We start from the raw sequence: 15,415 nt of genomic DNA on the forward strand, positions 1-15,415 counted from the left end.
TCTGCACCGACGTCTTTCTTCTATTTCCACTTGACTTGCCGTTGCCAAGGCTTGTTGGGTCTATTCTGGTCGCCGACACCGCCGCACTCGACAGACTTCGTGGGACAGCTCGAATCCAGCTCCTGGTCATCGTCGACACCTCCTGGACCCCGTGGCTGAAGAGTCAAGACGCCCATCAACTCACCTGAAGCACCCGACATCTGTGGGCATTGGTCTATCGTGTCCCTGGTCACTGGCAAGTGACCCAGACTCTGTCCTCTCTGCTTTCAGGTTCCTTCCATCTTCGATTCAGGCTTGGATCCCTTTGGGCACTTCTCCTCTTCACGGCAGCAGCACTTCTTTGCCATTTTCCATTGAAAACGCCGCCGCGACCCGACACCAAAAGACACCTATGCACCCGGCTTCCCTGGGTGAGGTAACACGAGTACTCCGGTCCTCCCGTGGGTGTTGGCCCTAGACACTTCTAAGTCCAAAGGGGTTTACTTGTAGTTGTCCTCTAAGTGTCCTTAGCTTGTAATTTTCCAACCGAGACTTTCCCCATAGAAGTTAACGGCGATTCGCGCCTGTGTTCTAACAGTGCGCGCGTCCCCCGTGGGTCCCCTACGTCACTACCTTTGGTGGTTCCTTGGGTCCCAAGCACTTCTAAAGGCTCTAGGCAAGTGTTTCCCAAACTGTGGTCCGCGGACCCCCAGGGGTCCGTGACACATTCCCTGGGGGTCCGCAGGCCGCAGTTTAAAAAGCACTGCAAAGTTCCTTGTATAATTAGCAGTTTTCGAGCAACAATAAAAGTGTCAAGATAACACCAGTGATTAATGTACCTGCTGGAGAGAGATGAGAGTTTTGTCCAGTGGCAGTTTTGGGATTAATATCCTACTGACCTACTGCAAAGAACGTGTACCATGCAATTTAAAAAACTGTATTTTATGTGCATAGGTCAGTGGGTTACTGCTTTTGTCAAAGAGATTCTTTTGTTTCTGTGCAGCTCCTAAGTGGCAATCGTAAGCTAGCACAGTGACCTATAAATTGTCATCAAAGAGGTGCTTTCAAACTGCATGGTATAAGTCTTTCACTATACTGATGCTGCTAAAAAAGGTTTATTTGGGTGGAAATACATTTTTATTGTTAAAGTCAATTCTAACCACTGTGTTCTGTTATGAATCCTTAGTTTTTGCTTCTCCAGACCAAGCACTCTTTAAAAATGCCTACGAGTATGAATGACATGTGAATCCTACACCTTCTAGTCCCCTTTGCCTTATGTAACATGTTCTATACACTGATTTGAACGAATGATTCATTGTCTCCATATGTGTGTGATGTTAAGTGTTCTGACATCCTATAGAGATACTATAAAACAAATTTAATTGCATGTGACAGAGGGGCTAAGGAGAGATGACAGACACTGTTGGAGGGTGATAATAAGGGAATCATTGAAGAACCCCAACAATGATTGTCGTATCCTGGTGCATAGGAAGGTCTTCATTTACTATTCTTTCAAAGCTAATACAAGTCAATATATAATGATAAATGTGTTGCAGACTGCACCTTTGTTTCCAAAAATCTTTTTTGGGGTGGGGAAGTGTCCCAAAGTCCCCTTTGTAGTGGTCAGGTTCCCTCACCGCACTTGGTGTGCACCGAATGGAGACTGGTCTGAAAATATTTGCCAGGGCTACTTTGGGTTTCTAGTCTGGCCTTGGTAGGAGCAGGAGCCTCGTAGAGCGAAATAAAACCAACAATTTAAAAGTTAGTCACGGAGATGCAGCACTAACCTTCCCATCAAACTTTTTAGTTGTTTGCAAATTCTTTCAATATAAAATATTGAGGGGGATACTTACAACAGAAGTGGCAGAGCGTGTTAGCCTCCTGGGCTTAACAACACTCTCTGCCACTTCAAAAACGCAGGGCTGAACCATATTTACAAGAATATGGTGCAGCCCTGCGTTTCCCACTGCCCTGGCACTACACTTAGCAGTATAGGGCCAACGCAGGCACCCTTGCATCATAGTGCAAGGGTGTCTCCATGCAGGGGAAGAATATTTATGTACAGGAAGGTCCCCCTTGAAATCATGAAAGGCACTTTTGTCACTTCTAAATGTGCTTATTAATGCAGCACACATGGAAATTACAAAGTATCATTTTTTTAAAGACTGTTTATGTGCAGGAAGGGTCACCTTCCTGCACATAAACAATCCAAGGCGTTTTGTTTTTTCCATGTGTGCTTGACAAGGCAGCACACATAGAAAAAGCAAAAATGAGGAGAGGGAAACCATTTCTCCTTGTTTTGCCAAGTTAAGACCAGGTTTTCACTCGTCTTAATTTTGGCGCTGCCTCCTATTTACGCTGCCCTTGTAAATAGGGGTAGGCGTCAAAATCAGTGGGTGTTGGGGTGGAATGCCCACCACAACACCCACTGCCCATGGCTTAATGCTGCCTTGTAAATAAGGCGAAGTCCCTATCGCCACTGGAATGTCACAAAAAGTGACATTCCAATGGCGATAGGGGCTTGTAAATATGCCCCTAAAGTCCTTAGTAATTCGAGTATTTGTTTTGTTTGCACACGTGTGTTTATCTTTTTCGAATTGCTGTTTAAATATCTGAAATGTAAATACTACAAATTGCTTGGGGGTCCCTGGCTTCCAGTGCTGACTCAATGGGGGTCCTCAGGAGTCAAAAGTTTGGTAACCACTGCTCTAGGCCTTGTGACTAGTTCAGTTGTGGTTCTTATACCACTTTATTGGTACATGGTTTGGTACGCCCCTAGGGCCCAAGCGTGTATTTGTGCTTTTACTGTTGAATACTGACTTGTAACTTAAGTACTTCGAACTCTATCCTCCTAAAGAGACGAGAGGGGTGTGCTTTATCTTAAATACAAATATTTTGAATATATACCTGGTGTGGTTGTCCTTTCATTTGGTCATTGAAGAGATTATAGACTGGTAAAACAAGCTGCTTTACATTCCTTCAAGACTTAGCCTGAAGGCTGATCTCCATAGCTACCTCTAGCATAGCTTTCAATAAAGGTTGTCTTTAACCTATCACCATAAGGGGTTGTTTAGACTGGTACAAGGTGCCCACTTTAATTAGTGGACAGCATATACCAGGCCAATTTCTCACACTGATCCTGGTCTCCAACCGGGTAAGTAACTCAGGTGATGGTCCTACAATTTCCTCGAAGCCTGCACTAGCTTCAGACTGAGTCTGAGGCCAGTATCCCTTGTTGACACCGCCGTAACCGAGTCCCTGTGCACCGAGTCAGCTGGCCATTGCTAAGGCTGGGTGACTCTCATCTCCAGAGGTCTTCGGGCCCTCTCAAGGGTGTTCTTTGATTCTAGTAGGCTTCCCTGCTTACTTGGGACCTACCCTGACTTACTTGAACATGGCGAGTCTCTTGGACCTTGCTGGTCCCGACACTGTACCTTTTCGTCTTCCACGTGTTGCCGTTGCCAAGGCCTTTTGGTGCTCCTGCCGGTCACCGGCCCCCTGGATATGGACATCTGAATTTGGGACAGCTCGTACACCATTCCTTGTCGTCCTCATCCTCACTTGGTCCATGTAGCTGCAGAGACAAGGGCACCGTCAACTCTCCTGCAACAGCCGACATTGGTGAGCACTCGCCTCCCATGCCTCCTGGTAAATCCTGAGTGACATAGACTCTGCCCCCTCTGCTTGCAGGTACAACTCTCTTGAATCCACCCTTGGATTCCACCTGACTCTTCCAGCTTATTTGCCAGCAGCATCTTGCTTGAAGCCCTCCACTGGAGTCTACGGTGGTTCCCAACGTCACTACGTACCTATGTACCTGGCTTCCCTGGGGCAGGTAACCTGGTCTCCTGGGTATCCATGGGTGGGGTGACTCTCAAACTGGCCATCTTCCACGGGGTGTCTTCCAAGTCCTCTGGTAAGGGTATTTTTCCCTCAGAATTGCAACCGCAACTTCCCCATTTTCTTATCTTGAGCACGCAGTTGTGTATTCACTTAGCACCCAGACTCCATGGGGTTGCTGGGTCCTTACCGCAGGTGGGTCCTTGGTTCCCCAGCACTACACTCTTTGGTTCTTTTTCACTTAATCTGCACTATAGGATTAGATACTGGTGAAACAAGCTGCATTACATTTTTCCTAGACTAAGCCTGAAGGCTGCTCTCCCCAGCTACCACTTAGAGAGCTTTCTAAGGTTGTCTAAACCACTAAAAACACCATAAGGGTTGTCTGGATTTGAGCATGGTGTTCCACTTGAATAAGTGAGCATCATATACCAAGCCACCTTCCTACACCCAGATCTACCACTTTTGGTAAATCGGGCAATGTGTCAAAAACCATGGGAGTTGCGTGGGTACACCCATGCAATGCCCATGGAATGCCTTTACCAGGGCAGAGTACCGCAATGCAGTGATTTGCGCTGCATTGTGTTTCTTCAGATTTATGTCACTCAGGGAAATGCAAGGTAATCTTCATAAATCGCATTTGGGACTTACGTTGCGCTTGCACCATGTTGCGTGGTGCAATAGTGACTGACATTCCCTCATAAGTATGCCCATTGGACTCTAAATCAAACTTTCTACTACTGTAAGTGTAATGTATGACTGCAGACATTATGATAAATAATGCTAAGTTTGAGGAATACATTTGTGACTGGTGTCTAATCCTCTTTTTATAGTCCTTTCACCCATAGTCCTTTCCCCCTTCTCCTTCAGCATTCTAATGAACCCAGAAGGTCCTTATACGATTACATTGGCTTACTGCTACATATGTCCTTTTGTATTTCAGGGATATGAAGACATGGAGAAACGCCAGGATTCCTTCATTGCAGCCTCAGACTTGGTGGAGAACGTCTTTAAAAACGAAACAACCACTCGGGCACTCTGGCAAAGCCTTTTTGCCTTGAAAAAGAGATGCTCCCACCCTAATCTCCTTCAGATACTAGATGAAATCGTTCACAATGGTATGAATCCATAAAGGCTTAATATAGTGTTGTTTTCTTACACTAATCGTTGGTGGAGCGCTGTGTTATGCCATGTCATGGTTTGGGGTTTTGTATGGCATTTTAGTTGGCAACAAGGGTTGGTAGTTCTGGGTGTTCCCAAACGGAGGGTCTCCATGATCAAAAGGTCATTCAGCTGTCTCCGTGTTTGGGCGAATGTGAGTGAATTGGTTTGAAACGTTTGCATTTTCCCTGCAGTGGTGCTGCATGAGGGCAGGGTCATACAGCCTTCCATCATAACCCTTGTACTTACGTAAAATGTCACAGGTTATCTCAGCTGGGTGATTTCAGTTCTGATGTGCTGTGTGCTGTCTTCCTTTTAACCCTAGCAAGCTGTGGTATTATTGGCTGTCTGTTGTCCTTGTCCTGGGCACGAGCAACAATTTGGTGCCTTCCCCTACGATCTCTTTGGGTGATTGGAATACTAGTCATATGGTGGAGTTTGAGGTTGAACTACTTTTGACCCGTCTTGACTTATTTAAAGTGCCAGAACACGCCGTTTCTTGTTATGGTTTCCTTGTACCAGGGTAGATCTGTTGCCAACTCGTGACTGCAGTCAGTCTGAACAGATTATTACTATCCTATATCCCCAGTCCCCTTCTCTCCTTGCCTTGGTCGTTCCCATTTCTCACTTCTCACAGGCTTCAGCTATCACTCTCGGCCTCCTGTTTCTTAGGTTCCATGTCTCTTGACTCCCTGTCCTCTTTAAGTATGAGTATCATTTGTTCTCTTTGAAAGGGTTCCTTTACGTGAGCTGCACTGGCTTCATATGAGTGGTAGCTCACATTCTTCTCGTACTACAGTTTTGTTGATTTTTCCAAGAACATTTTTATTGTGTTTTCATGTTTACAGAAAAGAAAGGAGAATATTTCCTCTCTTGCCCACCTCTTCCCCCCAAGTCACATTTAACAGCTTCGCAATCGATCATTAACAAAAGGTGGCAGAAAGGCACCTTTCATAGACCAATGGAGATCATTACGCAGTACCAAGAAAACCCACAATTTTAAATACAGGTTAAGGGCCTGCACCTAAACTCTCAAACATAGTGAAGTCAGGTATCCGGGGCACCCATACACCAGGCTTTTTGTTCTGTAGATTGAAAATCATAGTTCTTGTTCTCAAGAGACAATGTCATTTTTTCCACTGCAATCAATGACCACAATTTGCTGATATTTTTCTGCAGGGGGGGGGGGGGGGGGCACCGTTGGAGTCCTCCACCACAGTGCCACCAATTGCTTCGCTGCTAGCAGCATGTTGGTTATTATCCTCCAACCTGGTTTTGTGATCGCCCTCATGTACATTGGTTTAAGGCAAAAAATAATGGTAGCAGGGTTGGGCATCAATGGGTATGCCAGCACCCCTCTAATATGTCCAAGGACTTTGTTCCAGTGTGTTGTCAGTTATGTGCAGTTCCATCACTTTTGTATATAATCGCCCTTCTGGACACACCCCATCCAGCATAGCCTACCTGACGACCCAAACTTTTGTTTGTTTAACGGGCGTGATGTACCAGAGTGTCCTTACCTTATACATTGTTTCCCTATTCTGCACGCTTCTGCAAAGTGATGGTATATTGTCCCAGAGTTTCTCCCTGATCCCCCTACGAACAAGATGGCCCAGGATCTTTAGCCATTCTCGCATATAGGGTCAATCCGTATTGGGGACAGTCTCGTTAAGAAGAGCATATATAGCAGAAATTTATTTTATTTTAATTTTTATTTTACGTGATTTGTATAGCGCGCGATTACCAGAAGAGGTGTCCTGGCGCTGTCCACTACTCCAATTAGGCTTACTCCAGAATTATTTGACAAATAGCCAGGTCTTCAATGCTTTCCTGAATTGAAATAGATTTTCCATGGCGCGCATATGAGGAGGCAGACCCTTAGGACCACTGTCGGTGGTAAACAACGTATCCTGTGGCGATAATTGCTTGGTGGCGGACGTTGCATTGACTGTGTACAGGACCCAATGTCTCAACTGTAGATATCGCATGCACTTTATTTTCTGTAATCTGAATTCCTATTTGCATGTCTGGAAGTTGTTCCAGTGCACAAATGCCCCTACTAAGATCCCTGTGCAAAATTCTGCGTTACCAAGGAGGGGTGTAAATGGGGATGGGAAAGTCATTAGTCCGCCTTCTATGGTGAGGTTATCTCATATGTTAAAGGAAATCTTAAGGCTTTGCGAAAAGTAGCATACCGCAGGTCTAGCGTTTCTGGGGAGCAAGGGGACTGCCCACGGAGTCTTCCCCATAACTGCCGCACCCATGTGCATCCAGTGGCGCTCGGTTTCATAGAGAGACCAGTCAAAAAATGCATAGTTGGGCGGCTTGATAATATCTCTGGAGATCCAGTAGACCAAGACCTCCGGAGAGCTGGGAAGTTCTCATAATGGACCTGGAGACCCGGCCCACATGAATTTAACTATGTCTTGTTGCAGAAGCTGCATGTCTTTTTCTGGGAAGGTGACTGGTAGTGCCTGAAACAAATTGAGTAAACCTGGTAATATGTGCTGTTGGATGACGGCCACCCTGCTCAGCCATGGGACATAAATCCGTTTTTATCTGTGGAGATCAGTGCGGATAGTGACAAGCAGACAGGTTTAGTTGGCCGCGTACATCAGACATTGCCAGATACACTCCCAGGTATTTTAATTTCTTCTCTGGGGTCCATCTAAATGGGATCAAGGTTGCCAATTTACTTTTGAGTCTCCTGCAAAAGACCTGCACTCAGCATCTCAAATTTGGCCAGGCTCACCTTAAAGCCTAATTCCACCCTATACGACTCCACACCTCCATCACCATAAGGATCGATTGTAGGGGATATGTCAAGGTCAAAAGGATATCATCTACAAACAAATGAATGAAATGCTGGTCCCAGGTGAAGGGCATTCCCGTTATGCCTGTGGGCTCCCTAATGGTGGCTGCAAGGGGCTCGACCGCCCCTACAAACAATAATGGTGAAATCGGGCAGCCCTGTCTGGTCCCTCTCGTGAGGGAATCTCCTCTGACAACTCCTCACTGACTACGACTTGGGCCGTTGGGGCCTCGTAACTAGCCCTCAGCCTAGAAATCACTTAGGGGCCAAAGCTCTCTGCTTCCAAGACCTTAGTGAGGAGGGGCCAGCTGACCCTGTTGAACGCCTTTTCAGATTGATCCAGGTTAACTAATTGGGGCAAGTGGGGTAAGTTCGATTTACAAGGATCTTAGTAAAAACTTTAACATCAGAATTTGAGAAGGCCATGGGCTGAAAGGTGCCACAGTCCTCCGCTGATATCCTGAGTTTCGGGATCAGAGTGATAGTTGCTGCAATCATCGAGGGAGAGACTGTCCGTGAGGATAGAAAGGAATTAAACAGAGTTACTAAATGTGAAATCAGTGTGGGTTTAACTTATTTGTAAAAACAGTTTGTGAGGCTGCCTGGTCCTATTTGTCCAGATGGAATTCTGTGATAACTTTGGCTACCTGCGCCTCTGTTATTAGCTCCTCCATATGGTCACTATTGACTTCATCAGCCTAGGGAGTTTGGTCTTTGTGATGAAGGACTCCATCTCTCCCAGGGACATGAGGTCTGCCCTGTAGAGTGTGGAGTAGTAGTTCTGGAATGTTTATAATTTATCACAGTTCTCTTGCAGGGCTTTGCCGCTCTTTCCCCGTAAGGTAGGTATTTTCCTGGACTTCATTTGCAATTGCAGTCGTCATGCTGATGGTTTCTACCATTTTTCTGTCTTCCAGAGATTTAGTTGGCCTCTGAGAGAGATCATTTCTTGCAGGTCTCTGAGAAAGCCTGAATCTCCATGGCTCTCCTCAGCTTGTTTTATCTCAACTTCCAGTGTTGCTCTGTGCGCTATTTGTCTTAGGCGTGCCCTCTCAGCTATGCAGCATCCCCTAAGGACCTCCTTAAAGGCATTGCATAGATTATTGAGTCCAACTTTGCCAATGCTGTTTTCCTGAAACTATTGAGTGCTCGCCGTACTGAGTTCCTGTCTAGAAACCCTGCCTTCTAGTAACGGATTATTGAATCGCCAAAGCAGGGGTTATGGAGGGCTAGTCCGAATAATCTCCTCCCAGATAACCATTGCATGGTCTTTTATTGCTATCATGCAGTGCGAGACGGACTTCGTAGCATCCTTGATAACCTGGGTTCCCCATAATTGATCTATGCACAAGTATGATCTGTGTACATGGGAGAAAAATATGTATTCCCGTTCACCCCGGTGCCTACTTCGTGAGATGTCTACCAAACCAAAGGCCCCCCGACTCCGAAGCAGCTCTGCTGACATGGAGCTCTGTAGGAATTGATCCTGTAGGTGTCTCTCGAATGTCCCATCCTGGACCAAATTTAATCCCACACCCAGAACAGGCTCCGGGGGCCCCATTGTCAGAGTGTACTCATCAGGCTGAGAAGAGAGGGATCCAGTCCCTGGTTTGGGGCGTAAGCATTGAGGCAATTGTACGCCTTTCCCTGATGTAGCCTTCCAAGTATATATACCTCCCTCCATCTTTATCCTCATTTTCCAGTACTAATTTATAGGGTAACTCCTTGTGCAGTGTACTCATTACCCCTTTATTTTTACTCTTCTCACAAGCGAAGAATTGTGTGGGAGACAGTTTGTGTTACACAAGGGAAGTGTTAGCCACCCAGGGATGGTAGTGGTCTTTTACCGCCTTCCACACCTTGTTGTGCTTGGTAGGGGAGATAAGGCCACTAACGTTCCAGGATATTAATCGCAACATACAGCTACAAAGCGGCATAAGTTACATATGCTGTGGTCTCCCATGAATTCCATTCAGGGTAGGAATTCCTGTCTGTTCCAGGACATAATCAGCAAAACTTGGTCCTATGCAAAGAATGAAAAAAACATCCCCTCCCTCATGTGAAACCCTCTCTTCTTCCCAAGTTCCCCCTGCCCTCCACTCACTGATCCCTGTCTAAAGCCTCAACTACCTCTAAGTAGGAAACGGTATGGATACGTCCCTTGCGCGGTGATGAGTCGCGTTGTAAGCCACTAACCTCCATCAGCCCCTCGTCCGCTGCTACTCCTGGTATTAGCTTATAAATGAATATTACCTACTGAGGGTCCGTCTACTCCCCCCCCCCCCCCCCCAACCCCACACAGGTCTGCCCCTGGGCGAGCCATGTTTATTGACTGATGATAGGCCTCTGGTGTTAGTAATTCAGAATATAACAAAGCAGAATTAACAGACCAAACGTGCCAACAGCAATGAAACAAACTTTGGCAAAACCAATAGGTTTTGTCTGTGTGAAATCCATTAGGTTTGTCTGTGTTTTTATACATGTTGTACAGCAACACATAAATAGCTGGGTGGGGTAAAGAAGCGGCAATGAAAATAGCTGACAACCAAGACGGAAAATGTGGAGATACATTGAAAGTACACATAAAGCATCTAAAAAATAAACATTAACAGTGCCAAGTAGCTCTACACAAGCTATTTGTCTTTGTTAAATGTTTTTTTTTTAAGATGGCTTAACATAAATACCAACAAAGCACTTTGTGCATTTCCAGTGCTCTCATTGTGTGGGCCTAAACACGTGGATATTTTATTAAAAAAGCCACCTTTTCTGGCATTGTAAAAAAAAAAAAAGAGGTGGGATAGCAGTAACTACTCCTGGGGCACGTGTGTTCTCTGCCTCAAATATCTCGTTGTCTGACTCATTTTCAGAGCTCATGTTTGTGCGAAAGCCACTGGAATCTCTGAGCTTTGGCACTTTTGGGACTGTAAAAAAAAAAAAGCCCATAGATGCAGTTTCCTAGCAACCAGACAACATGAGCAGAAAAGCCTGTGGTACCTTCGGAATTGTAGCACTGTTCAGATCGTAGCTGCACTGGAAGACAAAAAACAGCTGCCATGATTGCTGTTTGAGAGGCCTCGCACAGGAGGAAAGAGTAATTTTTTTAAAAGTACCAGTAGAAGCGTGCAGCTGCAGCAAGTGGAAGTAGTACTTGGTCCAAGCTCCACAGCACGACGATGGAGGTGAGGAGAAGGAGCTGACCAGCAAGGAGCCATGTGGGAGCCAGCCATTGGTAAGTAAAGCAACGTGGAGCCACTTGAGAGCCAGCCAATGCTAAGTAATGTGGCATAGGAGCCATGTGGAAGCCAACCAATTGTAAGTAAAGGTTATTAATGGGCGACCTCTAAGCACCTTTTAAGATTTTGTTTTTTTAAGTATGGGAGATTTAATATGCACAGCGGCAAATCCTAAAAAGGAAGTCAATCCACCACTACAAAGAACTGTTGAGCCATCGATTAGGCCCCCATCCGTTGCTCCTCCATCTCGGTGCTATACAGGTATCCTCCACCCAACGGTCACCAGGTTTTTTTATGTTTTGGTCACCTTAGGGTGGTGACTTTCTCCGACCTCTTCCTTGACTTTTTCCTGCTGTTCCTTTTCCTCCTTCACTAGAATCTCCGGTCACTCCTGGGAAGGTCCCAGGAACTCTTCTGCTTCTTCTGGGTGCGTACTGTATAGGATCGATTTTCCATTTGGAACAATCAGGTGAAAAAGAAGGCTCATCGGTACCTAATATGCAGCTGACACAGTTCCATTGTTACTAGAGTCAAAGTGCTGTTTTTATTCAACGTGGTCTGGGACAGGTCATTGTATATCTCAAGACTTTTTTTCCCAGAAAAAAAGCTGGTCAGCTTTTCTTGCCTCTGTCATTAATTTGTCTTTCAGGGAAGAGGAGCCCACCTTGCGATGATATCTTCTGGTTAATAGCCATGGTCTGGTCTGGATGCCTGGACCCTATGCGCTTGTATAATCGGGATCTCACCGGTGTGATTGCCTTGCACTGTTGCAGAATAGGACGGCGTCATCTGCTCACGTTAACATGGGAACAGGCCTATTCATAATAACAGCAACATCTACGTCTTCCTCATGTTCTAGTATGTGGCTTATATGGATATTGTCTTGTCGTGACCTAACCACAAGGTATCCCACAGCATGCGGATCTCGTCTTCCGCTTCCCTACTCAATTCCTGCAGCTTTTCAAGTTCTTGACTCATCGATATGATATCATCTTAATTTGGCGCCACTCTTGCTTCCAGAGCTTGGATTTCCTTTGTGACCTCTGAAAGGCCGATGACAAGACTGATTTCAAAGCTTACATTTGTGTGGTGACCATGTTGGCTATTTTGTCATGAAGGTCTACCAGGCTGGTCCGAAGGTCCTCTGTCATGATGTGCGCACCTCCTCTCCCTTCTTTGCAGACATACTGCAGGCCTATGTTACTGAATGGTGTCCTGGTATTTGTCCAGAAGTTAACCCCTTCAGTGCCCATGACGAGCTGGACTCGTCATGGGCCGCGGTGGCGCTGTGCCCATGACGAGTCCAGCTCGTCATAGACCCTGCCCGCTAATGCAACGGCCGGCACTGGGCGGGGAAAGGGGCGGGCACTGAAGGGGTTAATGATCTCCAGCAGTTCATTTCTTGCTGCTTAGGTTGTTGAGAGATAGACAGGTTTCAAACCCTGTGGCGCCAGTAACCACACCTTGCCAGTGATGGACCCGCACCTCATGTGTTTATGGTGTCTGGAGCGCGACCACAACTCCAAGTTGTTCCGGGCCATGGCGCCAAAGGCTTTGAGGGATCAGTCCCTGAAGCTGCTAGCGGCCCAGCACGCGACTCCGCGGAAGCACAGTCCCGCTCGAGCGGAAGGTCTTCGGATCAGTCCAGGAGTCCGAAGTCCTCTTCGTCCCACTTGAAACTAGGCCTGGGCGGTAAATTCCGTTCCGTTCGCGGAATTTGCGGAATCTGAGTAATTTCGCGTTCCGCGGAGAACGCGAAATTGCCCAAAAATCTGCGTTCCGCGACTTCGCGAAATTTTTTGCTTGTTCGTGTTCTCAATATGCGTGTTCGCGAGATATTTCACCCCGAGCACGCAAATAGCGATCGCGAACAGGAAAAAAGTATCGCGAACAAGCAATTCCGCGTGTTCGCGGAATTTCTGCGTGTTCGCGGAGATTTTTTACCGTTTCGCGGAGATTTGCGTAACGCGATTACGCAAATTCCGCCCACCCCTACTTGAAACCGTCGAGGCATTCAGGCAAGAGGCAGAAAAAGCACAAGAAGTCGAAGAGTGCTTTGACTTCTCCTCATCCTTTGGCCTACAGGACAAAGTAACATCGGCGTTCGAGGCCTGGTTCCCTGGAACCTGCAACTAAGCCACTCAGTGCCTCCCCAGTTTTCCAGGAGCCAGAGTGTCCCCCACTCAAATTAAAGAGTTTTGCGAGGCCATTTGTTTTTTTGGAGTGGCCTTATCCCTCCTGCGTGCCTTTGGGCCCACAGAGTCTGAAGGGCCCCATTTAGTTCCACTCCTGCGGCTCCGGCTCCGGCTCCAAAGGGCCCCTATGGATCCGGTCGTGCCACTCCGACCTTATCCTTCGCCGGCCCGATGATTCCGGCATGGGCAGTGTCAGCCCCATTTTGATCTGACATTGACCTGGAGCCGTGTGAACTGATGCCGATTCCAGCGCTGCCTGGACCCTATTGTCCTTGGTCAGAGCCTGAGCCCTATTATGAAGTGCTAGGCCTCGGGGAGGAATTGAAGGGGTCGCTGGACCTTTTAGAATATGAGCCTTATGAGCAGGATATGGACTAGTGGGAGGAACTGTGTAATGGCAGCAGACTGGATGCGTCTCAAGATACCGGCATGCTTTCTCCCCCTACTGTAGCTACGGAGGAGGGAGCTACATATGCAGTGGTAGTGCAGGCGGCAGATGATGATCTCGACTTTTAGATGCCCTCAGTGGCAGTCAAGACTAGCATCTTGTCGGAGGTGCTAAAACTGTGAGTCTCCTCCTCTGAACCCCTACTCCCGTTCAGCGAAGCGAAGCGCTCACCGATGTCCTTCTGGGGACCTTGACCAAACCCAACACAGAGGCTCCTGTGCATAGGATGATTGCCCAACGTCACCGCTCCTTTCCAGGGGATCCAAATTTCCTCACCCAGGCTACCCCAGAGATCTTGGAGATCCAAGCCTCCACTTCCCATGGCCCGTTCCCTCCCGCGCAACTGGAGAGGGAATCCGAGAGGCTGGACAGCTTGGAAAAGAAAATGTTTTCTTCCACCAGCCTTGCATTGCAGTCAGTGAACGTTGCATGCTTACTGGGCCACTATTCCCACATGCTGTGAAGAAACAGTTGCGCAAGTGCTGCCACAGGTCCTGGAGGAGGTCCGGGCCATTCTCTACCAAGTAGTTACAGATGGGAGAAATGCAGCAGAATTTATTATATGCTGTGGCTTGGATACAACCAACTTGCTGGGCAAAGCGGTTTCGTCTATAGTGGCCCTAAGATGCCATGCCTGGCTGAAAACGTCTGACTTTTCGAGGGATGTCCTGGCTTCCTTCATGGACATGCCCTTCGATGGCACCCATCTCTTTGGAGACAAGGCAAACTTGGTACTAGAGTTATTTAAGTACACTTGGGCTACAGCCTGGTCCTTAGGCCTCTTGGTTGCCCCTCGTCATCCCCAGTCTGCCTTTCGTTCCTTTCTTATCCATGGAAGGGGCTTTCAACAGTGCCAACCCTATTCCAGGCACCGCACAACTTTCCCAGCCTCTGCGTGGCTGAAGGCACGGTTCCTACCGACCTGTTGGGTCGGGTAGACAGCAGTCTGGTACGACCACCACCCCCTGTCAGCTGCAGCCTCCAAACTTTTCTTATCTTGCCGTTTTAGATCATTGGTGCCCAGTTAGTGGCAGGATCCTCCATCACCTTCACCACTTGCAGTCTATAACATCGGACCGGTGGGTTCTGCAGATTGTCTGAAGGGGCTACTCCCTCCCCTTCAAGATCACTCCTCCTGCCATGTGTCCATTGTATGACCAGCTGATGGAGGATCATTTGTCACTGCCCCGGGAGGAAGTCATGGCTCCCATAGAGAGAAGGTTCCAGTGCCAGAAGTAGGCTGTGGTTGCTGTTCCCGCTATTTTGGGGTCCCCAAGAAGGACAGGGTCTTTGTCGTGTCCTAGATCTCCACACCCTCAACTACTTCCTCAAAAAGGAGAAGTTGAAGACGCTCTCATTGGCTCAGGTCTTGTCTACCCTGGACCCAGGAGATTGGATGGTAGCATTGGTCATGCAGGACACCTAGCTCCACATCCCCGTCCTGCCTGCCCATTGCGCTACTTGCAAATTATGGTAGGCCATTAGCAATTTCAGTTCACTGTGCTCCCTTTTGGCCTTTCCAGCGCCCCTTGGGTGTTCAACAAGGTGATGGCGTTGGTCGCAGCTCATCTGCGCAGGTAAGGGTGCCAATCTTTCCCTATCTTGATGACTGACTGCCTAAGGCGAGCTCGCCCCCCGCTGAGGAACCCATGACAAAGTAAGTTATTTTTCCATTACAGGTTGCGCCTAACTAAATGCTGTGTTCGAACATGGTGATTGATTAATGGCATGTTTACACTTTTATCTG

At 47.4% G+C, this 15,415-nt stretch overlaps 1 protein-coding gene across 3 annotated transcripts in view; it reads left to right on the forward strand.

Annotated features, from left to right (window-relative positions):
• The window catches only part of LOC146775835 (NACHT, LRR and PYD domains-containing protein 12-like), a 497,684-nt gene that overhangs the window by 258,072 nt on the left and 224,197 nt on the right, over positions 1–15,415 (forward strand). For all 3 annotated transcript variants that reach the window (XM_085637540.1, XM_085637541.1, XM_085637542.1), the window contains one exon: positions 4,763–4,937. In XM_085637540.1, the coding sequence (XP_085493666.1) occupies positions 4,763–4,937 (175 nt within the window). The remainder of the gene's footprint in view (positions 1–4,762; positions 4,938–15,415) is intronic.

This window comes from Triturus cristatus, chromosome 12, assembly GCF_964204655.1.
Source record: "Triturus cristatus chromosome 12, aTriCri1.1, whole genome shotgun sequence".
NCBI classification, from domain to species: Eukaryota; Metazoa; Chordata; class Amphibia; order Caudata; family Salamandridae; genus Triturus; species Triturus cristatus.